Source organism: Mus pahari, chromosome 11 (genome assembly GCF_900095145.1).
Source record: "Mus pahari chromosome 11, PAHARI_EIJ_v1.1, whole genome shotgun sequence".
NCBI classification, from domain to species: domain Eukaryota; kingdom Metazoa; phylum Chordata; class Mammalia; order Rodentia; family Muridae; genus Mus; species Mus pahari.
Genome location: NC_034600.1, coordinates 42724526 through 42750857, shown reverse-complemented (window position 1 = coordinate 42750857; position 26332 = coordinate 42724526). Strand labels below are relative to the sequence as shown.

General features: G+C 42.8%; 1 protein-coding gene across 1 annotated transcript; it reads right to left on the bottom strand.

Moving 5' to 3' along the window:
- Positions 1-1953: 1953 nt before the first annotated feature.
- Positions 1954-22552, bottom strand: Il6st (interleukin 6 signal transducer). Its single transcript, XM_029543996.1, has 13 exons — positions 22458-22552; positions 20433-20593; positions 19645-19799; positions 17627-17786; positions 14683-14765; positions 13603-13813; positions 13018-13200; positions 11005-11106; positions 10531-10677; positions 9491-9631; positions 6947-7043; positions 5383-5464; positions 1954-4606 (listed from the first exon to the last, which is right to left on the bottom strand). The coding sequence occupies exons 1-13, from the start codon at positions 22532-22534 to the stop codon at positions 3866-3868; spliced, it is 2340 nt and encodes a 779-aa protein (XP_029399856.1). The 5' UTR covers positions 22535-22552; the 3' UTR covers positions 1954-3865.
- Positions 22553-26332: the final 3780 nt, after the last annotated feature.

The following is a 26332-nucleotide window of genomic DNA, read 5'->3' as shown; positions in this document are numbered from 1 at the left end:
CTACTTTTAACAGCTCTGATAGTGTGCCCTGAAATGGAAACTTAAGGGTTCTTTGGGAAGTGAGCTGCGTTGGATGTGTTTTGCTAAAGCAGACATGTGAAGGAACGTTTCGCTGAAGTGGACACAGGTGAAAGGATGTTTTGCTAAAGCAAGCATGTGAAAGGACAGGTGATGGACTCTTTGTTAACGACATGCCTCATGTGTTGTGGAACTCCATTTGTTGGGACTCCATAGAAACACTAAAAGCTTCTGATGTCGTTCTGGCGGTGGCTTGCAGCTTCCGCAGAGTGATGTTGGTTGATACAGACTCACATACAAGAGCGCGGTGAGCCCAGAGCCGAGTGAGCCCAGACCCATGGACACTTGATAATTGGAGGGAGTATATACAGGACTCCACGGCTGGTGACAGCCTTGGCTGGCTTGCACATCTTCGTTCCACTGAGAGGTACAGCTGAGAACTAGTTCTTCCTGCTGACATGTGCTGAGGCTGAGGCCAGGCCATCCCTGCGAGGTCATGTCACTGCTGTTACTGTCCTGACACTACCGAACTGAACTGCTGGTGTATCCTTGAAATGTTTGCGAGTGGATCGAGCTGCCACTGCTGACCTGTCAACTGAACTGCTGATTTTCTGACAAGGCAGACAGGATTTGCTCCAAAGAACCATTTTTAAACAGGTCCACTTCCCCCCCCCCCATCTCCTTTCTTTTTTACTACCGCTGATGGGTGGTGGGCTAGAGGGAAGCTAAAGCATTTAAGAACCATTATTATAATTAGGGTTGAGAAAAAAAAAAATCAAAAAACTACAGTCCAGTAAATTCCTCTACCTCTTTAACCCTTTAAGTTCACAATAAGAACTACAGTCTCACCAGACAGTGGTGGCACAGCAGGCAGACGGATCCAGGACAGCTAAGGCCTTGCAGAAAAAGCCTGTCTTGAAAAACCAAAATACCACAAACACAACAACAACAACAACAACAAAAAACCCAAAAAACAAAAACAAAAAACCCCAGAAAACCCTACATCCTGGACAAGCTGTGCGGAGATGGAGTGACCAGCAGACGGGAGAACGAGGGGGCAGGGGCTTTTCCTACTTCTGCTTCTCTGTGCCCCCAAGGACTGACTCATGCTTTTCAAAGGACTGAGATTTTATGTTTGAGAGAATGAAAGATGGAAACGCTAGGTTTTGTAACAGCGACTCAGCATTAAACCTTCCTTTTTCTTTGAGTCCTTAAGAGGCAACTGCATGAGAAACAGTGAGCTAGTCCTGCCCACAAGCCAGGCTGTTGTTCTCTGACGTGCCTTAAACCACATTTTTACACACGAAAGAATAAAAGACCATGGACAGAACTAGCTTTATTAGACTGCTTTTACATAAAGAAGCCAGAGTGGTTTCTCTGCCTACCTAAGATACAAGGTGCATGCATCCAGATTATTCTAAAACATGCTGTAGCAAAGTCTGTATTTAAGATGAATTTTAAGACGGTTTTTCTCTTAGAGCAAAGAGAGGTGCTCCATTATACATCTCCCGAATGAATGTTCATGCAGTGAGCATACCCCCTCCCTGCTGGCGGAGGCCCCGGCCCCCTGGGACACTCTGCATGGGATTTAACATGCCAACTTGCTTCCAGGAGGCTCTTCCTTCAGTGATCTCTATGTTCATGCCTGAGCTCACACTGGGTTACTGTCCCTACCCAGTACAGACATCACACTACAATGTTCACAGCATCACTGTCTGATATGAGGGAAGTCACAGCTAAACTAAACACGGATAGAGTCCCATAACGAGACTGCTTACTGTGAGAAAATGAGAAATTCAGCAAGTGTTCATTTCCTGGCAAATATATACATAGAAAATTCAGTCCTGCCGGGCAGTGGTGGCACACGCCTTTAGTCCCAGCACTCGGGAGACAGAGGCAGGCAGATTTCTGAGTTCNAGGACAGCCAGGGCTATACAGAGAAACCCTGTCTCGAAACAAAACAAAACAAAACAAAACAAAACAAAACAAAACAAAACAAAACAAAATTCAGTCTTGACTGGGACCAGGCTTTGAACAGCGATAGTGCCAGCCTTGTAGTGTCAATTCTGGTCTCTCTGACCCTGACCTGGCCTTTCTGTCATTTTAGCAATTCCAGGTTGGTTTTGCCAAGAAGGCAACTGACTATACCAGAGCAAAGCATGTACTGTCTCACGAGGATTATACAAGTGAAAGAACTCAGAAAAGGATTACCCAGTATAAAAATATAAATGATAACACATCAGCAAGTAGAATATAAACAACCTTCTGAGAGTAAAANGTAAAACTGCATCCAACTAAATGCATATCAACTCCTCCTCAGGCACTGCGTGGTAACCACTATACATGAACTAAGGGCCCATGGTCTGAAACTTTAGGCCTTTTCTTGTGAGCGCACTTAGTAGTGATCAGCCTCTAATGGTGCTCAGCCAATTCCTGTCCACCCAGTGTCTACCTTTACCCCCCACCTCCATGTCACACTGGAAAGTTAGGCACAAATACATTAATGGCTTTAGTGCTAAACACTGGATGCCTGGGCTATTCCTTAATAAAGCAACTAGAAGGAATAGGTTTAAGATAGTCCTAGATCGTGTGTTAAAACTCTACCTCATAAATGGCAGATATTAAAAAGACCTGGCTGGGTGTGTGACAGCATACACCCACAGTCCCAGACACTCAGGACGCTGGGACAGGAGGATCACGAGAGCCTAGATAACATAATGAGCCTGGCGGAAGAGCAGCTCTGTGGTAGAGTGAAGGTCTAGCATGCACAGGGCTGTGGATTCAAAGCCCATGCTGCAAACTAGCAGAACCCCTCCGGCTTCGTCAGCTCTGTAGGAGGACTTCTGCCACTGTGGAGGTCGCTGATATTGGTGGGTGTGTTCTGGGACTGCTTGAGGCTCTGGGAAAGGCCACCCTTCAACAAACACCTTGCTATTCTTGAAAATAAAAACAAGGTGGAGTCAATTAAAGTAATTTAAAGTTGAAGACATTCTGGATAAAGTGCTTCCTCAACCAGTCTCTAGTATCATTTGTCCCTGGTGTGTTTATATGTGTTCAGAAAAATGTCAACAACTTAAGTCTTTAAAAACAGCAATTTTTTTTTTTTAAGTCGAGCAGTGGTGGTGCACGCCGTTCATCCCAGTAACTCTGGAGGCAGAGGCAGACAGATCTCTGAGTTTGAGGCCAGGCTGGTCCACTATAGGGTTGATGAAATTGACTTTGAAAGACATTATCAATAATAAGCAGATTCTTGGGAGGCTGTAGGTGACTATAAGAAAATGGGTACTTCTATGTTGCTTCTCTTTAAAGTTCATCCTTTTCTTCAGTAGTAACTGGCAGCATCGATACCAATGGCAAGGAGCAGGCCACACTTCTCTGGCAGACCCAGAAACAAACCACCCCTCCACTCTTTCTTTGTCTAGATGACATCATCTGGACAGTGTGCCCCAGGGTACTTTTAAATGATGCTGCTGGCCTTTGTGCTGGCATCTGGATGGTCAGTCCCATCAAAACCAGCCCAGCTGAACGATGCCTTGACACCGTGGCTCATTTAAATCCCCCGTTTTCTATGTAGCAAGCCAACAGCTTTATAAACTCAGACACACTTTGTTTTCGGCAGTGCAAACATTCGGAAACAGCGCAGAGTCCTCCAGCAATTCAGAGGATAAAGTCAGTTCGTGTAGTGCTTGAAGGAGAATCCCAGGTACTCTGGAATGGAGGTGGCCCAGGTGTGACTTTGTCCTTAAAGGCAATGGCTATCTTCAGGGAGTCAAGATTGTTTCTCATCTGAAGTCACGAGTCTTTAGCTTTACTTTGCAGTTCCTGCTGAAGTTCAGGAGCCAGTCCTTCACTGTGGCATGTAGCCACCTTGTCTTACAGTCTGTGGCAAGTAACTTTTGGGAATTTCTTCATCGATCGCCGTCTCCATTCCAACAGATGCAAATCCCTCTATCTGTCCATCAGTCCCTGTGCCAAGAGCATCCGCTGTAGAACCTTCCTGAAACAGCCTCCGTTGCTCGGATCCATAGGGCTGCGAAATGTGATCGGAAATTTGCTGCTGCTTCAGTCTGACAAAATCCTCCTCGCTGCCCGAGGAAACCTGGTTTGACCTTTCAAACTGTGAAATATCTGGACTGGCTTCAGGCTGACTACAGTTCTGTTTGAAATACTGTTGCCTGGGCAAGATCTCATCCCCGCTGTCCACATTGTCCACCAGCTGCAGGTCTTCTGGCCGCTCCTCGGAGTCTAGCAGGGGCTGGGTGGACTCAGACCTTGAGAACACTTGCACGGATGGGACCTGGTGCCTGTAGCCGCTGTGCACCACAGTGGAGTACTGCACCGTGCTGGCGGTACTCTGAGCAGACTCATTTTCCTCGTTGCTGGAGATGCTGGGTCTGGAGGAGGACATGCACGAGGACCCCCCGATGCCACTGCTGTGCCCTTCTGTACTCACTTTATCCTTCTTGAACAGGTCCAAGGACTTCAGGTCATCTGGACAAGGCTTCTTGTTGTTTGCTTCTATTTCCACAACGCTTACGTCAGTGAAATTGCCCTCTGAGTACATTTGATCTTTGGAGTTAAAATTGTGCTGGAAAGAGAAAAATGAATGATCACTTTGGCATATTTCAGCTTTTTAAACCACTGAGCCATCTCTCTGAGCCCCATATTACAGCTCTTTTAAATTTTAAGGGCTAGTGCATCTTTGAAACTTTTTAGTGACTTTCAGGGGTGCGAATCATCCCATCTCTAAGGGTCTCTGAAACCAAGAAGTCTGGGTCGGGCTGTACTTCCAGTTTCCAAATTAATATCGTTGTAAGCAAGTAGGCTATAAATAGTACTGACTATTTCATAGCTACAGAAGGCAGCCTAGAATTAAACAGATATGAAAAAGCCTTGGAAACATTAAAAACTCAAACTTGAATAAATGAGGTTTTGTAAACTATAAGAGGTTACAGGTATAATTTGCTAAGTTTAGGATTAATGACTAGAGTAATAAGAAGGCTTTCCCCTCCAGGGTCTGTTAAGTGTGAAGAGTCTAGAACAGTTCCCAGAACTCCTCTGCAGGGGTGAGGACGGCAGACATTAGCCAGGACTTAGCATCCAGTCACAGATCCATGTGTAGCCGGTCCTCGGTTTCCATTTTCAGCAAAAGTATTTGTGTGTGCACTGAGCAGTGTGAGGAACATCTGCACAAACATGCTACAACAGACAGACGTGTGCTAGAATGGAGAGGATCACTTACGATTTTGACAACTGCCAGTTACATCCTATTTTCTTTTCACTCAGCCTAAATATCTTTTGGTTAAACTCTATCAATGAATCCTAGTAAGTTAGCCTGTATATCAGAAACAGTAAGAATCTTACCCTTGGGGGGGTGTGAGGTGACCACTGGGCAATATGACTCTTTGAAGGATCAGGAACGTTAGGCCAGATGTGTTTTTTTATTCTAAAAGGAAAAGAAGCAAGGTATATGTAGAATGCATGTAACAATGCAAAGACTTTAACTTTCAAGTAAGAGTACCCAGTCTGAAAATTACATAAAAGTGGTATCTAACTGACACCAAGTAAAATATGATAAACTTGTGTTTTCCCAAAGAAGACAGGACATCACAGCGCTGACTGATGCACCAGGTGAGAGCAGAAACACATTCATGCTGAAACCAACACTCCGGAGGCAGAAGCGGCAAGAATAGGCGTTCAGGGTCAATATGGGCTATATAAAACCCAATCTCAAAATATCAAAAATTAAAAAAGAACATACACAGTTCAAGGGAACAGAAATGAGAGCCTAGAAGTAAACACAGACTATCAGGGACAAACATTTATTTGAAACAGAACTAGATTGGTGGGGGCAGAAACTGGATTCTGGTTTATATCATATCCCCAAATTAATTCAGAATGGATTACAGATGTTAGAGCTAAGTGTACTACACTTCTAGAAGAAAATAGAACCCTGAGTTAGACAGATTTCTTAAAGAGGGTACAAAATACAAGAACCAAAGGAAAAGCCTGGGAAAGGGAACTTCAAAATTAAAAACTTCTGCTTCCCCAAAGTGATAGTTAAGGAAACAAAATACAGAAACTGGGACAAAATTTGCGAAACATGTTTGTTTCCAAACAAAAAGAACATTTACAACTCAATATTAGCAAAACAAAACCAAAACAAACAAACAAACAAAAAAAACAAGAAAAACCACTCTAATTTAAAGCTGGACAAACAGCTTGACTGACTAAATCATTCTAACAATCTGGGTGTCTCAGGAAGACAGGCACTGGTCCTCAGGATGGAAATGCAAACAGGGTCCTGCACTCCTGCTCAGAACAACACCTCGATGCCATGTGCTAATGATGGTGGGACACTTGCAAGATGGCGGAGACACTAAGAAGCCTGGGACTGCTTCTGCTCTTCTTGTGGGTCTGGGAATGGAACCTAGAGCCCTGCACATGTCACATGAATGCTGTCATGGGGCTCCAGGCCTGTTTCTAGTGGCTTCTGATAAAGTTAACATGATTATCTGAGAGCCGTGAGAACGTGTACCGATAGCACGTGGGACGTGGGTATTCACAGCTGTTTTATAAAACAACAGGCAAGAATCAGGAACCTGTAAACTCTCGTATACACCCACACTGCAGACCGTGCTTCAGCTGCACAAAGGGGAAATTAACATAAGCAACAGCAGGAATGAGCTCCAACATTGCTAGATGTGACAGGTCTACAAGCCACCTGATTCCACTCAGATCAGACAAAGCTACACCTGAGACCAGACTAGTCCACATGGGGCAGAGGTTGAGACAGGACAGACTAAAACCAAACAAGAGTGCTTTGGTAGGTGTGGGGGTGAGTGTGGGGTCGTGGCAAGCACCATGCACAACCAGAGCTCAGCTGTAACATCAACAATTGAATACTACCATGGAAGGTGCAACTTACAGGTCTCGTTTGTTAAAGCAGAACAAGACTCCCAGCAGAGTTGTCAGGAGGAACGCTAAGCACACAGGCACGACTATGGCTTCTATTTCTCCTTGAGCTAAAACAACCAAAGGGTATAATAAGAAATAACTGTCAATACATAGAAAGAGAGGAAAGACCATTATCGTCTTCACTGGATACCACTTGATTTTCTTGTTTCTGTAGACAGTGTCCCGCAATGTACCTAGCTGGCCCAGACTCACTGTGGAGCGCAGTCGGGCTTTCCTGTCTGTTTCCAAGTGCCTGAGTTGCAGATTATTGACAAAGTAGACATTCCCTTTGCCCTGGTGGTTCTCAGGTTCTGAGGTAGATTTTTTTTTTCCTCTCTGTCCTTGAGTTAATCCCAGACATTTGTTCTTACACTGCAAACCTCAGTGTGTAATAAACATAAAAAAACACTGGCAGGGAGAAAAAAAAACAACAAAACCCCCCAAAACATGCTCTCTAAGATGGCTTCTATGTCCTATGCTCCACACCGTGACCGTAGCTTTGTCTCTTCCAAAGCCGGCTGCCGATGGCTTTGTAGACTTGCACTGTTTACTGATTAAATTAGGGTATTTACTATTGGTGGTCTTTCTTCAATTGAGCTAAGTCTTTGGGGCAACACTCCCATGCCATGAGAGGAAGCGAGAATGGAAACTGCACATAGGTAACAACAACAACAACAAGAACAACAACAACAAATCAAATTATAAAGTAGCTTTAGTATTACTGATTCATTTTTAAACATGTAAAGAGAGAGATATTGCTAGATTATATTTGAGTATGGAATTTGAACAAATTTACATTCCTTTTTACAATAAATTGTAAAAGTGTCCTATAGGACTTTTATAAGTAGGAGAACACTTCCAAAGCTTTACTATCTTTTTTCAGTGTTTGCTCTAAGTATTGACTGTTACAAATCTATTAGCAAGCCATCACGTGGGTTCTCATTCCAGAAAATTCATTGATTTTCCCTTGTAGGAAAGATAAGGATTTTATGTAATCACATTTTTTTTTTTTTTTAAGATTTATTTATTCAAGCCGGGCGTGGTGGCGCACGCCTTTAATTACAGCACTCCGGAGGCAGAGGCAGGCGGATTTCTGAGTTTGAGGCCAGCCTGGTATACAGAGTGAGTTCCAGGCCGGCCAAGGCTATACAGAGAAACCCTGTCTCGAAAAACCAAAAAAAAAAAAAAAAAAAAAAAAAAAAAAAAAAAGATTTATTCATTCATTTAATGTATGAGTACACTGTGGCTGTCTTCAGACAGACCAGAAGAGGGCATCAGATCCCATTACAGGTGGTTGTGAACCACCATGTGGTTGCTGGGAATTGAACTCAGGACCTCTGGAAGAGCAGTCAGTGCCCTTAACCGCTGAGCCATCTCGCTAGCCCTGTAATTGCATTCTTATATTATCTTTACATTCAACAATGAACATGGACATTACTATAGAACAAAACCCTGGTACATTTGGGGAATTACACATAGTTTCAATAAAATAAAAAAAAAAAATCTATAATGATTCAAATAAGAATGTACTATAAGTTGTCAGAGAGGCTACAGAGCAGCCACACGAGACAATAGGGACATAAATGATGACTGTGCCCTTAGAAAGTCACGACTGGGCAGAGGGAGCGAGGAGCCTGTGGCCAAAGGCAAGCTTACTCCGAAGGGGAATGAGGTATACAAGCAACCCCACTCTCCTCCATTATGCAAGGGAAAAACACAAAGACGCTTGTCGCAATTACAACTAAATATCTGGTTTCTCAGAAGAGCTGGCAGGTGGAGCAGTAAAGAGGGGAGAGCTGAAGGCGGGTAAGAAGTCTAAATAGCAGCAATAAGGCACATAAGGAAAGTGGGCCAGGAATGGAGCTCTGCAGAATACAGACAGTAAAAGTACATCAATGCAGCAGGAGAAGGAAGGCAGGACTGTAAGCCCCGGGGGGCCCCTGGGGCCAGCACACTTTATGCTGAAGAGCAGAAAGAAGGTGAAGCTCAATTCCAGCACTGGCTGAGACATGGCTCCCTCTACCTTGGCCTGTTTTTCTCAGTGCATAGTCATCATTTACATCTGTACACTGAGCAGGTAGGGCGGAAAACTGATTTCAGCAGCAAAGTGAATGAGCCAGACTAGTTAGTTACTCAAGCAACCTGTCAAAGATGGAGACCTACACAATCCACTCTGAAAAACCAGGAGCCCAGGAAGGGAGGTCAGTGAGCTCTGAGATCTCATGTGCTGGTGAATCAGCCACCATGGTAAGCAGGAGCCAAAAGGAGAGGAGCTCATATACATCAGCAACCTATACCAGATAGAGAAGTGTCCATCCACATCCTACAGTACACACCCCACTGTGCCGGCTACCCACCTCAGCCATGCTGAGGCTCAGCCCACAGCTTTGATGCTGGTGAGTGTTCTGCCTCTGAGCTGCCTCCATCCCCACGGTACTTTAAAACAGCAGGTTAGCACAGTAAATCCGTTTCTAATCAAATTAAACTTCCGACATGAAGTTTCGTGATTTCTTACCGAACTTTGGTGTTGTAAAAGTGAATTCCGGCCCATCTTTCCCACCTTCATCTGTGTATGCTGCCATTCGGACCATGTACAACGTGTCACTACTCAAAGAGGACAGTGTGTACTCTGTGTGAGAAGGATCCACATGCACGACTAGAAGGAGAACAACAGTTCTTTACCCAAAGTTCTTGACTTATCTGTCCTATATTTGGCATTGTGAAGTATTAAAAATACTTTTCCAGCAAGGATTTATAACCAAAAATTCTTAAAGGACAAAACAATATATATTTAAAGTTTAAAATCTTTGTAAAATCACATTTATTTACTCTGTGTATGATTCTCTCTCTCTCTCTCTCTCTCTCTCTCTCTCTCTCTCTNTGTGTGTGTGTGTGTGTGTGTGTGTGTGTGCGTGCGTGTGTGTGAAAGTCAGAGGACAACTTACTTTTGGGAATCAATTCACAACTTGCTCCGACTCCCTCCACCATGTGAGACCCAGGGGTTGCACTGAGGTCATAGGTTTGGTGACAAGTGCCTTTACCTGCTGAACCACACTACTACTAGTGATGGTTTGTATATGCTTGGCCCAGGGAATGGCACTATTAGGAGGTGAGGTCTTGTTGGAGTAGGTGTGCCACTGTGGGCATGGGCTTTAAGACCCTCATCCTAGCTGCCTGGAAGTCACTATTCTCTTAGGGCATTCAGATGAGGATTTAGAACTCTCAGCTCCTCCTGTACCATGCCTGCCTGGATGCTGCCCTGCTCCCACCTTGATAATAATGGACTGAACCTCTGAACCTGTAAGCCAGCCCTAATTAAACATTGTCCTTATAAGAGTTGCCTTGGTCATGGTGTCTGTTCACAGCAGTAAAACCTTAACTAAGACACCTACAATACAATATTTTTAAAAATAGCGTCATAAACATATGAGATCTTTGCAGATGTCTGCTAAAGATGCTATGTACAATCATACACATTATGTGAGAGACAAGTATTTAAAAACTTAAGAAAAAGCTTTAGTAACATATTCTTAGTAGTTGCAACAATCTTATTACCCATTTCCTTTCCAACGCTTGTTCTATAAGATATGGAGTAGTTTCTAATAAATCCATTCTGGTCATCCACAGGAAGTTGGTCCCACTCTAAGACAGCTTCATTTTTCCCCACTTTCTTTGTCCGAACAGTTGGTCCTCTAGTAGGAGCTGTAAGAGAGTAAGCGCATTTGTGAACTGAGAAGTGTGCATTTAGGAATCAACACTAGTCAGTAAAGGGTTCTTATGGCAGAATTATTGAACAAAATGAGGAGACTTTTTTGTTGGTTCTGTTTTCAAGACAAGGGTTTCTCTTGGCTATTCTGGAATGCACTCTGTAGACCAGGCTGGCCTGGAACTCACAGAGATCTACCTATAACGGCAACCCAGCCCTGAGACGTCTGCCACCACTGCACATGGAGGATTCTTAGTTAAAAGTGATAAAATGTTTTAGAAAATATTAAAAGCATTTTTCCATGCAAGCAAGGATGGACCTACCTGTTTGCTTGAGGTACGCCTTCAAGGACTCAGGGCGTCCGGGCCCCGTGGTAAACACGGGGGTCACCGTAATTAGATAGCATTTGCTCCCCAGGAGGCTCCCTACAACAAGAACAGCAGAGAAAGCGGTCCCGGTGAGAGTTTTACCTTATTACAGTTTTACTTTCTTCTAAACACTGCAGTTTTATATATAAAGGAATCTTCTATAGTAAAATGTTGGCTGAAGTGGGAAGAACACAATGACCTGGAAGCTAGTCTGGGCTACACCATGAATTCAAGGCTATGATGAGCTATCCAGGTGACAGAAAACACAAGGCTACTTTTAGTGTCAGTGCAGTGAACCAGAAAATATAAAAAGTGTTTATGTTGCTAATAAAAATAGTGAATGCCTTTATGTTCAGGGTTAGTAAAACACTTCAGATTATTCTTGGACAGCTTTGCAGTTTGTGGTGGTGTGAAAGAAAATGGCCCCCACGGGCCCTTAGAGAGTGGCACTATTAGGAAGAGTGAAACTATAGCAGATGTGGCCTTGTTGTAGGAAGTGTGTCACTGTGGGAGCAGGCTCTGAGGTGTCCTATGATCGAGCCATGCTGAGTGTGGGACTCAGTCTCTTTCTGCGGCCTGCAGACAGATGTAGAACGCCCAGCTCCTCGAGCACCATGCCTGCCTGCATCCCTGACGTGATGACAATGGACTGAACCTCTGAACCTGGGAGCCGGCCCCAACTAAATGTTTCCTTTCTAAGAGTTGCCTCGGTCATGGTGTTTCTCACAGCAATGGAAACCCTAGGTCAGTATTTTAGCCAATCTGGGACCTGCCAAGGTCCAACAGTGAGATCAAGGGCGGAGCACTGATGCACAGCTGTATTGTTGGGAGTAGCTGGGAAAAAAATGAGTTAGGCTGCTTCCCGCTCAATTCTAAAAGAAAAAAATCTAAAATACAGTACTTTCTTTATTTCTCATCCTTCCAAATTATCAAAGTTTATCAGACAACTGAAGCATGGTTTAGGAAATAAAGTGGTCTTTTATAAGCTATGTATCCTACGTACCAACAAGGTCATTCTTACACTCTTTATACCTTCACCATGAATCTATTTCCTTCACTACATTCATAAAATTAGTGCACCTTTGTCTTCCTAAAAAGAGCAATTTTACCTTTTCTTGATATCTATGATTAAAAAAAAAAAAAAAGTAAGCCATTCTAAATTCTGCTCTAATAGTGACTCTTTCAGGGAACTGAGCCTTGAGACCTCTGTCTCCGAGAGCTGACCATACACTCTTTAACCTCCTAGGCTGCCTGCCCCTGGCCCCAGGATTTTTATCTGGTAAGGTTAATAAAGGAGGCATCTAAGCTTATCAAGATTGAACAGCAGTTTAACAAGAGCCACCCTGCTTAGGGCGTGCTCTCTACGCACAGCCAAACCCTATTGATTACCCTTCTTTATGAACTAAAGAACATACATGGAGTAGTTTTTTGTTTTCTTAAATGCTATTATATGACTTTACAACCATGCAGTGTATCACCATTAGCAGCTATCATCACCATTCTGTGTTAGAACCTGGAATGCATAGGAACCTGTGTTCTGGCTGGGCTGCCAGCACTCAAGAGCCCTGTGAAGTTAAACTCGGGAACTAATTTACACCTGGATAATGAGAGAGTTAACTGAGTTGAGCACGAGGAACAAACCAACTGGTAGTAAAGGCTGAACTAGATTCTCTGTACAGTTCTGCAAGGGTCCTTTTGTTAATCAAGTTAATACAAGGGTTTTTATTTGTATTTTAGTTTTTTAGAAAAGTACTGGTCCTTCTCTCCATACAGAGACCCCGTGGTTCAGAGAAGCTAAGAGTTAAAGCGTAGCTTGCTAAGTCACACATCTAGTCACAGTGAGGCTACGAGTCTTTTCAGTGACTCACAATAACCCAGACAACAGAAGACAAAGACGAACAGCCTGGAAAGGACACTGTCTCCTGGGGTCAGACGAACACCATCTACTTAAACGCTTAGTAGGTGTACCTCTCAAGTGGGTCCGATTCACGTTAGCATCTTCCTGCTGCCAGTCTTCGATACAGGGTGCGTTCTCGGACAACACACACCACTCTAGGATGTATTTGTTCACAGGTTTAGATGGAGGCGTCCACTCTACCCAGAGCAGATTATCTTTTGGAAATGCTTTAAGATTCACTACCGGATGGGAAGCTTTAAAAAAAAAAAATTAATGTGGATAAAATCAGTCAACACTGACAAATCTGATAGCTCAATATTTTACAGTCACATCCTAGGGCTTTATGTATGAAGTTTATAACTGTGTCTTTGTCCTTAACAGCTAGATAAATTAGATAAATAATATATTTATGTCACATGCAAAGAAAATTCCTAGAACCTTGAAATAGTATTTCAAAAAAAAACAAAAAAACAAAACAAATTATCAGGAAGCACTTAAATGGATTAGCAAGCTAGCTGCAAAGTTCAAATGATCTGCACAGGGCTGAGGTGCCTCCTGATTGCGATCATGACGCCCCTGCCAGCAGAGAGCAGCCAATCTACCCCAGGACGCTGTCCACCCTTAGCCCTGGCACCGGTGCCACGGCTCCGCCTTACCTGTGACGTGGGGGCTGGGGATGGTGAGGACAGCTGCAGCGGATTTGCCCACCTTATTTCTTGCTGCTAGAGATGCTACATAGCGGTGATTGGTGAGATTTACTATCAACTCGGTGCCGTTAACTGTGTACTTTTGTGAAATTGACTTTGACTGTGTAAGAATCACTTCATAATCCAAGATTTTCCCATTGGCTTCAGAAAGAGGTAATGCCTATAATAAACGTTTACCAAAAATTATTTTATGAATCTTGAATAATCAACTTTTCATGTCCACAGATTCTGCCAGTATGTCAAACCTGTAAATATTTAATTGGAAGGAAAAGGCAAATTCATTTAAAAAAAAGATTTATTTTTATATTAATGTTTTACCTGCATGTCTGTTCCTGTACTGTGTGCCTGCCTGGAGGTCGGAAGAAAGTGCTAGATCCCCACAGACAGCTGCAGGCTGCCATGTGGGTGCTAAGAACCAAACCTGGATACTCTGGAAGAGCAGCCAGTGCTCATAACAGCTGAGCTGCCTCTTCAGTCTGAGCTCATTTTGAATTTAGTACTACTAGCTAAGAAAGAATAAAAACAAACAAGCAAATAAATAAAATAGGAAAATAAAGCCATCAACCGAACCAGGGCTGTAGTGTGGTCTAGGCTCTGTCTCGGCAATGCTCTGCAAGCTGAGATGTTGGTCTCTATCATTTGTGTTTTCAGCATCTTCTTCTCTCTATCTTTACAGTGTGATGTACAGGTGTGGCCTCACCGGCCCACATTCTACTCTCTCTAGGCCCCTCAGTCTCCTAGGCAGCTCCCTTGTGAATTCGGAGACATTTAGGACATGGTCTTGTTTTTATAGAGGTTACCCTTCTATGAACTGTGCTAAATCCAAAATGACAGATTAGCTGAGTTCATAAACTTGGTTGGCGTCTTCAGTAGCTATATAAGGCTTTGTGTTTTTATATACTAACAATATTAAATGTCTGGAGGAAATAATGATGAATAAAACTTTAGTGTTAAGAAGTTAGACTTAAAATACCATTTAAGTACATTTGTATGAGATAAGAGTATAAATCTTTTTTATCTTTCTTTTACCTTCCATATGAGCCGTGCAGATCTATATTCCTGCCCATGGGATGGATTTATCTTATACCAGAAACTTGGTGGTTTGGATGGTCCTAAAGAAAACACAACCTTCATAAAACAAAATGCTTTTTATCTTAACAATGCTGTAAAATTCTGAAGTAATTCTTTCTGTTCTTAATGGTCTGCGGGCCCTTCAGTCACACAGTATTCCTCTTTACAAGAGCAGGCCCATAGCAGTACAATGTACCTGGGTCTGTCATTAGTCAGGATGACAGCTGAGAATTTATATCACCATCACTCACACACACACACACACACACACACACACACTCACATAAATAAAACAAAACATGGGGTTTTGCTATGTTACCCATAGTGGGATGGAACTTCTAGGCTCAAATGATTCTCCTGCCTTGGTTTTCTGCAGTTGGGACTACAGGCCTATGCCACGGTGCTTGACTATAGATTATAATTAAATTCTTTAGAGATGTAAGTATATTCTTACAAATAGACAAAAAAGAAGCACCACTGTGTGTGTGTGTGTGTGTGTGTATTCATGTAGTACAGTGGACAAGGAAGAACAAAGTCTTAAAAATAAAGTTTTTCTTCCAACAGTGACTACAAAAATCAAACAGTTACTTGTATTACTTTTTGCTAAAGATGAAATTGGAAACACACATGTTGGTGTATGTCTGGCCTCTAGCAGTATGGTTATAATATAAAAAGACAGTTCTGCGCACAAGGATCCAGTCACACATACTGATGCAGCAACCCTGCAATCTGCACAGCATGTGTTCTAAGAGCCCATGTGGACACCAGGAACTCTGAAGAGTAATGAACATTTCATATGCATTGCTTTTCCTGAAAACATTACTCAGGCTAAAGTTTAACTTGTAAATTAGGTACAGCAATAAACTACTAATGTATGATATTAAATAATGGATAATAAAAATATAATGAAGTTACTTAAAATTTACAGATTGTTTATTTCTAAAATTTTTTATTTACTAATTTGAGATTGTGAGTAACTTTGTCCTTGTGAGCAACAAGGACGGCAGAACTAAAGCCAAGGCATGAGTAACTGTAACTGCAACAAAGCATTCTTCTAGGAGGATGGTAAGCATGGGGCCTCGTCAACTTAGCACGGGAGGTGTGGAGGGAGATTATGACCAGCCATATGGCTACTTAGTGCATTTGAGCGTGGGCTACTGGAGAGCCCATTTCAAACAACAAAACAAAATTCCTATAAGTTCTGACTTTGCAGAGCTTTGTTAAGAATACCTACAAATATTGTATTTACTAAAACAAACAGTATTTGAATGAAACCCACACAGCTTTGTGCTGGTTGTAAGAAAGTTACGGAATGCAGGGAGAGCCAGCAGACAGGCAGGCTGGCAGGAAGCTGTTTGAGAAGCTGCTGGTCCCAGACACTGACATCTCACGCACTCCACTACCATGGTGCTGCACTCCAATGGAATAAAGAAGACAGAAGTGCACAGGATGTGAACCAGAGACACCTCTTAAGACGAGCAGCATCTGGAAGCTTCACGCCACAGGCTAAAGAAATGCTTCATGGAATGGCTTTTAAGATGGCTCGAGAGAGAGCTGTAGGCTCCACACTTAACCACACTTTGCCTCCGTTCTGAGGTGTTCCATGAACTGATACAAATGGACCTGTAAACCTCTGAAAACCCACTGTAAGAACTCCCCATCAACAATCCCAACACTTGGTATGTAGAGAAAGACTGCTGAGAGTCCAAGGCCAGCCTGGGTTACAAAGTACAAAGTCCTCATCCTTCCCCTCCCCCACAAAACAAAATATCCCTCCTTGAGCCAAAGGAGCCTAGTTATTGGACTGAGCATTCTCAAATTGGCCATAGTAAGACTGCTTTCTACAGTGTTCATGGGAACGAGAAAAGCCTTACAGAAGGAGGGACACTGCTGCCTTTGGCATTTTTAGTTCAGTGACCTAAACCTCTAGCAAGATGGTTGAAGGCATGGGGTCTGGAAGCTAAGGCTGGTGCTGCTATGAGACCATGGGAGGAAAAGGTCCAAAGAGAGGGGTCTACAGCAAAGGACTGGCTGCTGGTGGTGCACAGGAGGTCAGAAATGCTAGCAGCTCTGGGGGAGTCTAACTTTTCTGTATATATTCATTTTTATGTGTCTGGGTGTTTTACCTGCATATGTCTATGCACTGTATGCATGCAGTACCCGTGGAGGTCAGAAGAGAGCATCAGATCCTCTGACCTGGAATTGAACTCCAGGCCTCGGAAGAGCACTCGCTCACTGAGTCACCTCTCCAAACCCAGAGACCTTCTTTAGACCCCACACCGTTTTGAGCTTTTACATTCTACACTGTATGTATAATTATAATTTAATCAATGATGAGAAAAAAGCACTTACAGCAAACCAGCCCAAATCCCAGGTCAGCCTTCCCAAGGGCTTATCAAATGCCAGTACAAAAAAGAAAAAAATCTCTAACATAGACAGTGTTTTATTTTAGTTTTGAGACAGGGTCTCACTCTGTAGCCATGGCTAGGTTGGAACTCAAACTCACAGAGATTGTCCTGCCTCTGACTTCCCAATGCTGGGATTAAAGGCATGCGCCAGCACAGCCAGCTTTGACAGTGTGGTTTTTATGAGTTAGGATACAATTCTCTAGTAAGGAGCATCTTGGGACCATCTTCTTTGAACAAAGCTAAGCGAATGGTTTTTAAATGACATTTTAAAATATCTTTCCATAGTACTATAATATAACCTATTTAAGTATCAAATACACTTATACTATCAATAATATATATCAAGGTTTTTTTGTGAAATAATACAACAGTTCAGCTTGGCCAAAATGATCACATGCACAGCAGTGAGGGCTGTATCTTTAAAGTCTGACAACATAGTTCGCAGGCAGACTTCCGCTTCCCTCCTCCTCCCCCACCTCACGGCTTTTACTTACTGTCTTCGTATGTGGTCCCACTAGCCTCCTCACTCCAGTCACTCCAGTAGCCCTTCCCACTGTCCTTAATGGACCGGATCCTAAACACATATTCTGTAAAAGGCTTAAGGTCCTGCACGGTGAAGGAAGTTCGGGGAGACATTGTATCTTCAAGAGGGACCTGAGAATAAAGCAAATCGAGTGATGTCATCAACACCTCTGATAGAGAAGGTTCCTAAATTGAGTACAGTTCTAGAAATCAAATTAATGCAAGATTAATAAATTCAACCACTGGAGAAAAAGACATGGAGGTAACAATATGACAATCTATAGGCTCCACCCACTTATTCTTTCCTTCCTCTATGAGACCTGCAATACTCAGGATTCTCAAGAGAAAGAGATGACCGTGCTTGCAGTATCAGACAGAAGGCCTGAGCTACCGCAGATAGAGCCAGTGGCAATTTCTAAGCTAGGCAACACTATCTGAAGTTGAGAGCCTGTCTTAAAGAGCCAGACCCATCCAGCAGCTAAACACAAACATATAAACAAGCACACAGACAACAACACACTTCAAGGAGGCTTAGTGGAAAGAAACAGGCAAGAATAAATGTTGGAATCCCAAATGCTTAGAGCACTAGGAACTGTACTGTACCCACTAACTCTATGTACAGCAAAGGGAAAAAAGACTCCAGGAGGGCAGCATTGAGAGTCACGACCTGACTGCACAGAAGAAAATAAATGTGTCGTTCTCAATTCTTTTCCTCTTCTTTCCCACCAAGCTCCTTCTGTCCATAGCTCATGGGATGCAAGGCAGAATGGGAGTCTACAGTGAGATCAGACAGGCCAGCACACCATGACAACAGTGTGCAGAAGGAAGGTGTATGAGGGAACAAGAAAATAGAAGCTAGGGACTGGCAACATGGCTCAGAGAGTGAAGGTGCCTGCTACCAAGCCTGACACCCGGGCTGGACTCATGGAACCACACAGTGGAAAGAGAAAACTGCCTTCTGTAAGTGGTGTGACTTCTACATACATGCTGTGATGTGTACACACAGGATGAATAAAAATAATAGTGTTGAGAGAAAAGGAAAGCAGGAGCTAGTCTAGTGGATGAACTTGTCCTTTAACTGGGAGCGGGGAGGAAATCAAAGACACAAATAACGACTTCTTTCTGCCACTCGGACATTTCAATACCAGATACAAAACAGATGTTAAATTTGGTACATTTTTTATTGAGTTAAGATTCTATGATATTATAATATATTTAGAAGAACTTTAAATACACATCCTCTCTGTACAGTCTGAGTCATAAAGCCAATCTTGTTTGCTTTTTGTGATTGTATTATGAGCCAGTAAAATAAGTGAAGCATCACAGAGGAGCACAAAGGTTCTGGGCTAATATCTTTATAAGTCCATAACTGCAACCATGGTAGTAAAACAAGTGAATGGACCAATCAATCAACAAACACAAAAGTGGGCTATTAGTTAGAAATGGAATTGCAGCACAAAATCTCACAGGCAGTCAATGTGGTACTGCCCGAAACAGCTACAAGTACTCCTCCGCTGAGAGCAAAGACCTGCCACCTCCCCTTCCAGGCTTGCGGTTCCCACTAAACCCTTCTGAACTTTAAGAGTTGGCAAATCCTCTACCAAGGGCTAGAGGGTAAGGATCTTGAGCCGGGGGCCAGAAAATCTGTTACTCCAGCTCCCACATAAAGACAACAAACAAACAGGTTCCAGCAAAATTCCATTTCCAGTCTGCGGCAAAGCTGTCTGAACTATGTGTGCCAAGCCCTGGTCTATTTCACGCTTAAAATCCCCGTCTCCACCTGCACGCCGTCTCTGTATCCTGTTCCCATCACCCTGCTTCTTTTCCTTAAAGGCCACTTTTTCTATCTGCTTGTTTGACAGGTGAAATGTTTCACATTAAGACATTGAGAAAACAGGCAAGTCTTCATATTAGTGTTTAAAACAAACAAAGCAAGCAAGCACACAAGAAAGCAACAACACTATTAGCATGAACAGCAACGTTTATTTACCTGGATCCAAGTTGAGGCATCTTTGGTCCTATATTGGATGTCGGACTTCAGACTTAAAAGACCGCCCAGCCCTGAACTGACCCATGATAGCTTTAATATACTGGATAATTCTTCTGAGTTGGTCACTGATAAATTATATGGTGGGATGGGTTTCACTGAAGAATAAAATAAGTCCTAAAGTTAGTTATGCCTCACTTTTATAATTCCATATACAAGTCAAAAACATGATGATCTGTTTAATAAGATTACTCTTACCAAAGGCAATCTCTCTAGATGATGCTCTGCCCTATAATAGAAAGATTCAACGAAGCGTTTCCTAGTCTGCTCAGCATATTTGCTAATTTTCAGATGCTGATATTAAAAAAAATGCCTAAATGTTATAGCAAATTACATTTTAAAAATAAAATAAGGAAGTCACTGTGACTGCAGTGGTATGCAATCCTGCAAATTGAATAATGAAAGTGGGGAAGGCAGGAGGGTCAGGAGTTCCAAGTTAGCCTTAGACACACGGCCAATTTAAAGCCAGCCTGGGCTGCATGAGACCCAGTCTTCAAAATAAAACAAAGCAAACAGCAGTGATAAAATATTCCAAAAGCAAACTAAACACAGCCATGAGTATAGCTAAACGACAGCTATTTTTCTATTTCCACATTACATTTAATAACATTATAAAAGACTTTATAAAAAAAATCACTGTACTAATAAATATTTCTACATTAATCGAAATCTGAAAAATGATTTACAAGTCATAGAGTCAGATAAAGCCTCGAATTCCGGCTTCTAAGTACCTTTATCCACGGGGTCAAAATTGATAGACTCCGAGGAGACCTTCCCAAGGGCGTTCTCTGCTTCCACCCAGACTTCCATGTTGACATAATAAGTGGGCATGTAGCTGACCATACATGAGGTGCCATGCTTTGACTGACAATCAGGAAACTTCTCCGTTGCCCTAAGTATAAAAGTGGAAGAACCAGCCATTAAAAATAGATTTGAAAATATAAAGGTGAAAAAAGTGACTAGGAAAGAGTTGGATATGAACCAGATTGGTGCACTATCTTTTGCAATGAAGTGTTGCTAACCAAAGACAGATGATGCATCTGAAAAATTGTATTCGATCTACGCCTATGATATTATTTCCACATTTTTTAATCTAAGAAAACTTCATTTTAGAATTTTATGCTATGTCCTTAATTATTCTTCCCCTAAAAATGATCTATTTCCTTGTGGTCTTAGAATAGCAGCCTTAACTCACCCGTAAAGGCATGTTTCAGGCCAGGTAGTGGTGGCGCACACCTTTAATCCCAGCACTTGGGAGGCAGAGGCAGGCGGATTTCTGAGTTCAAGGCCAGCCTGGTCTACAGAGTTCCAGGACAGCCATGGCTACACAGAGAAACCCTGTCTCAACCCCCCACCCCCAAGAAAAGGCAATCCTATGGTTTGTCCCACACATGCTTCACTGTGATGGTATTTAATCTCCAAATTAAGCATGGTAGATGAACAACTAACATAACAGGGAAGTGGATGCAATCTCTCCTTAAATACTCACTTTTCTTGTGATAGTGTAAGATGATTTCAATTGAGGTGAATGATAAAATGATTTGAATTGAGGTGAATAGTATCAGTCCTGTGAGACACTGATGGGACACAACCGATCTGACAGTAATCCAGAAAAAAGGCTGTGGTGGTTTGAATACACTTGGCCCAGGGAGTGGCAATACTAAGAGGTGTGGCCTTGTTAGAGTGGGCGTGGCATTGTTGGAGTAGGTGTGTCACTGTGGGAATGGGCTTAAATAACTTTTCCTTTCTCCTGTTTGCCTTCAGAACAAGATGTAGAACTCTCAGATATTCTAGCACCACGCCTGCCTGGATGCTGCCATGCTTCCCACCATGATAATGGACTAAACCTCTGAAACTGTAAGCCAGCCCCAATTAAATGTTGTCCTTTAGAAGAGTTGCCTTGGTCATGGTGTCTCTTTACAGCAACAGAAACCCCAAGACAGGTGGTTTGAGTAAGAATGCCCCACAGGCTCATATATTGAATGCTTTAGTCATCAGCAAGTGGTGCCACCTGAGGAGAATTTGATCTGTGGCCTTGTTGGAGTAGGTGTGGTGTTGTTAGAGCAACGAGTCCCTGGGCATAGACTCTGAGCTTTCAAAAGCCCAAGCCAGGCCCTGTGTCTCTTCCTACTGTCAGTGCATCCAGAGGTCGACCTCTCAGCTACTTCTCTAGCAACAAGCCTGCCTACACGCCACCATGCTCCCTGCCATGATAACAGACTCACCCGTAAAACTGTAAGCAAGCCCCACTTAAATGTTCTCTGTTATGAGAGTTGCCTTTGTCATGGTGTCTCTTCCCAGCAATAGAACACATATTAAGATAAGAACCATCTTTTCAGGGGATCTTAAACTGAGCCATGACATCTGTGGCAGATGATGTCTGTGATCGGTGATCTTATTGTTTAAGGTGTTTTGCTGCAAGCTTCTAGAAGACTACTGTAATAGCAATTTGCTTGTCTTTAACTCACCAGGGTATTGCTCAGAAAGTTGTAATCTGTGGTGAGCAGAAGCATGCCTTTACTCCAAGGACTAGGCCTGCCTTTGGTGTGTATTTCTGCAAGGTCTATCTACACTCCACCCTTTTGTCCTTCAGTGTCTGTGTATTCACTCTGCAGCCTCCCTTGGTTCTCAAACTTAGTTCTGCTGGTCCCCCTCAGTTTCCTCTTCATCTTCTGCAGGTGCCTCAATCAGGTGGACCATTAGCACTTCTCAGGGCCTCAGGCTACACGTCAGTAAATCATCCTCTACCAACTTACCTGCAGCGTAAAGGGTTTCCTATCTTCCCCGCAAACCTCTGGAAAGCATTCTTAACCCTGCTGTAGAAATAGTTCATCTCAGTCAGGGACTTCTAGTCTGCCTTTGATCATTCGATTCCCAGATAAAAAAGGACATACAACATTGACATCTGTAATGAGCCTTTCTTAGTAAGCACTGAAGTTGGGCAGACAGCTGCCCTTTATGCTAGCATGTCTACTTCCCTGACAAGCTCCCCACAATACGACTTGCCACGATCCATCTGGGCTGCTCTCAGCTCCACTCGGCCAGCCACCATGGCCATAATGTCAAGATTCTTACCCCAGGGCATCTTCTCTTCCTTTCCTCTCCCTCTCCTCGTGGTTCTCCTTAGGCCCCAAGCCCAGGAACACCAAGCCCTGCCTAGCTCTCTTCTTCCCAGCTACTGGCTGTCATCATCTATCTAACCAATAGTTTAAAATTAAGGAGCAAGGTCACCTTGCATGTGCAGATTCTCTCATTCCTGGGAGCAGCCAGGCCCTGGGGCCGATATTTAGTATTACAATACTCAGCAAAAGACCAAACCTCAACATGGCCTCGCTCTATAAATAAATCTCTATCGTTTCTAGTTTGCATTCACCCACTGCAACCCTATGGGTGTTACTGTCCTAGAAACAGTGGTTTCCATCAGGAGCGGACTGACACAATCAATACCAAGTGGCCTCTGCTAGGGGGACAAGGCCATATGAAGAGGCAATTCACTACTTGACACCTTGGAAACAGTTGGATCTGCCATCTGCTGTTAGATATTAAGTCTTCTTAATTCATTCTTCCAAGGATTGTACCACCTGTGGGATAAAGCTCTGCTAGGACCACCCCAGGCAGGAGGGCCAGCACCTGCACATTATAGCTCCACCACCAGAACACTGGAGGATGTCAGGCTTCGCTTTGTACACTATGCTAGGCTCATCATATGGCTTGAACTGTGGCCACCAAGTACCTGAGCAAATCTGTTTTATGCTTTGGTTATACCTCGCACCTTAAAGACTATATATTCTACTGGACATCTGCAAATGTAACAGCACTTTCTTCTTTACTTACAGCTCTTCAGTAGGTTCTCCTGAAGGTGCATAACCCTCCCTTGCTTGGAGGAAATGCCTTGGTGATGCTTCCCTTGGGAAATCACTTGCAGACCCAGTACTTCCTGGGCAATGCCTTGCTCTCATATGGAGCGTGATTTCTATGCATGTCATACATTACACATGTAATGATTTCTATCTTAGCTGAGTAAGTATCTAATACTGTGGTAGAAACTGTGGTGAAAAGCCCTATTTTCTTCTTCTTCTTCCTAATATCACAAACAGTAAATTTGTCCTTACTATAGATTAAAATTTTCTCTCGTTGCTCAAGAACTTTCTGTCTTTCACCTAAAGGAAACCACTATATAGTTTCTCTTTGCATACACTATATAGTTTCTCTTTGCATATACTATATAGTTTCTCTTTGCATATACAATGCTGTGCTTTGGGACGACTATTAAGTAAAACTGGCTTTTGTATTTAAACACAAGCACTGTGCTATCACCATCAAATAACCAAGGTGAGCACTGAGCAACTGACAGGCAGGCATGTCTCCTGGGACCGAAAGCGGGGACAAGCAGTTATCCAGGGGACCGAAAGCAGGACTGAGAGGGATCTGAAATTTCATTAAGCTATGCAGAAGGGAGTGCAGCAGCTCAGAAATTGTTTATTTTTGGAGTTGTCAATTGGATACTTTTTCATTGTAGTTTTTCTCCTTCTTGAAACAGAATCCCTACCAAACCATCATTGTCTTTTCTCTATTCAGAGTATGCTGAGAGATGAGGCTGCGAAGGAGCTCTAGCAAGGCCCCAGACTTCTTCAGCCTTTACAGCTGAAGGAACCGCTTGCTGATTTTGTCAGCTACAGAAAGCTTACACTATTCACAAAGTTATGCCTCAGTTTAAAACATTCACATAAAATAAGCCTTTAAAAAAATAAAAAGATGAAGCAAATTCTTCATCTGGCAGAGCAGCGGGTGTTCTTAACCGAGTCATCTCTGTAGCCCTAAGTTCAAATGTTTTAAAACGATGATCCAGCCATACATATTTGCAGAAAAAAGCAATTTTAACACTGCTTTTAGAAAATTATCACCAGCAATAATATTGGAACTGTGTCTAAAATTACATTCTTGTTTATTGTGGAAGACAGTAGCAAACACATGATTTAATATTGTTGGGAACTAGAATTTTGGTACAGAAAAGAGGATGTAGCTGCTTAAAAAATACACTGTAGTCCTCTTTCAAAGTTAAAAATATCAATGTAAACTCAAGATGCACCTTATAATTTTGTGTGTGAGAACATTCAAGTAACCCTGAGACTAAAGCTATCCCTGAAAGGCAGAGTACCTGCAAAGTACCTGGGACGTGGGATATACTTCTTTTAATCCTAAGAGCTGTAAAACAAAACACATAAACAAAACAAAGGAGAGTGCTATAATCTTATGATCCATAAATAAGAAGCACTGATAGGTGCTCGGACATCAGCACGAAGCAGCTGGGACGGAGCTGCTCCAACCTCGGCAGCTGTCTCACAGGGGTGGGCCCAGGATGGACGAAGAAGACTTCAGGGAACACGTGAATTCTACAGGGTATGCCCTTGTCAAAACTCCTGCGTGGCAGACACCTTAGATCTGTGCTCTCACAACAAAGTTTAGAACACTTAAATATTCATTCAAAGCATGTGAACACTGAAGTGTCAAACTATAAATACTCCTGATCCTACAACTCACTCTGGAGACGGCACATGGATGTGGCAAAGCAAATCTCCTAAGATGAACTCTAGAGTCTGGTGGCAGGCATCCACCGGATCCACTGTTCTTTTAGCTTTTGTGTGCATCAAGAAATAGATTTATAAAAATGGATGAGGCTGGCAACACTAGAGACCAACGTGCAGTGTGTGTGTGAGTGGGCCAGCAGTTCATGTCTGCTGTCTTCCTCGATCCCAGTGCATTTCCCTCATGAAGACAGGGTCACTCGGACTCTGAAGCCCAGTGACCTAGGCTGGCCGGCCAGTAAGTTGCTGCCTGTCTCTGTATATCTATCTCTCCTCCTCAATGCTGGGATCACAGAACGGTGTCATGTCAACTGGTTTTAGAGATCTGAGCTAAGAGCCCCACGCTTGTACAGTGAGCACTCTATGACAACCATCTCCCCAACCTGCCACTTAACCCTAGGGGGAAAAAAAAAAGAAAAAGAAAAAAAGAAAAGAAAGGACAACACTGTTAGTGGAGGAACGTGCCATCCCTGAGAATGAAATTTTTGAAAAAAGTAATCCAACCCAAATATATAAACCTAACAATTTTTAGGAAATAAAGGAATGAGAGAATATTACACAATATCTAAGAAGTCACTGAACTGCATGGAAAGAAAACAGCAGCAAGTAGAATCTGTCATTTAAGAGAGAGAAGAATTCACCAATTTAAAAGAAAGGGACAGTTTTAAAAGGTTTTAAAGATTTCAATTCTAAAACATTTTTGTAAGAAAGCATTTTATGAGAGAAATGAGGAAATTAATACTAGGTAAAAGTTTTAATATTAAGAGTATTTCAAATTGTTGGGGTGTAACAATAGTGTAGTGTTTTAATAGGAATGGTCCCCATAGGCTTATCTATTTGAATGCTTGGCCACTAGGGAGTGGCACTACTAGATGTGTCCTTATTGGGGTAGGTGTGGCTTTGTTGGAGGAAGTGTGTCACTGGAGGAAGGTCTGGGGTTTCAGATGCTCACGCCATGCCCAGTGTCTGTCTGTCTGTCTGTCTGTCTGTCTGTCTGTCTGTCTGTCTCTCTCTCTCTCTCTCTCTCTCTCTCTCTCTCTCTCTCT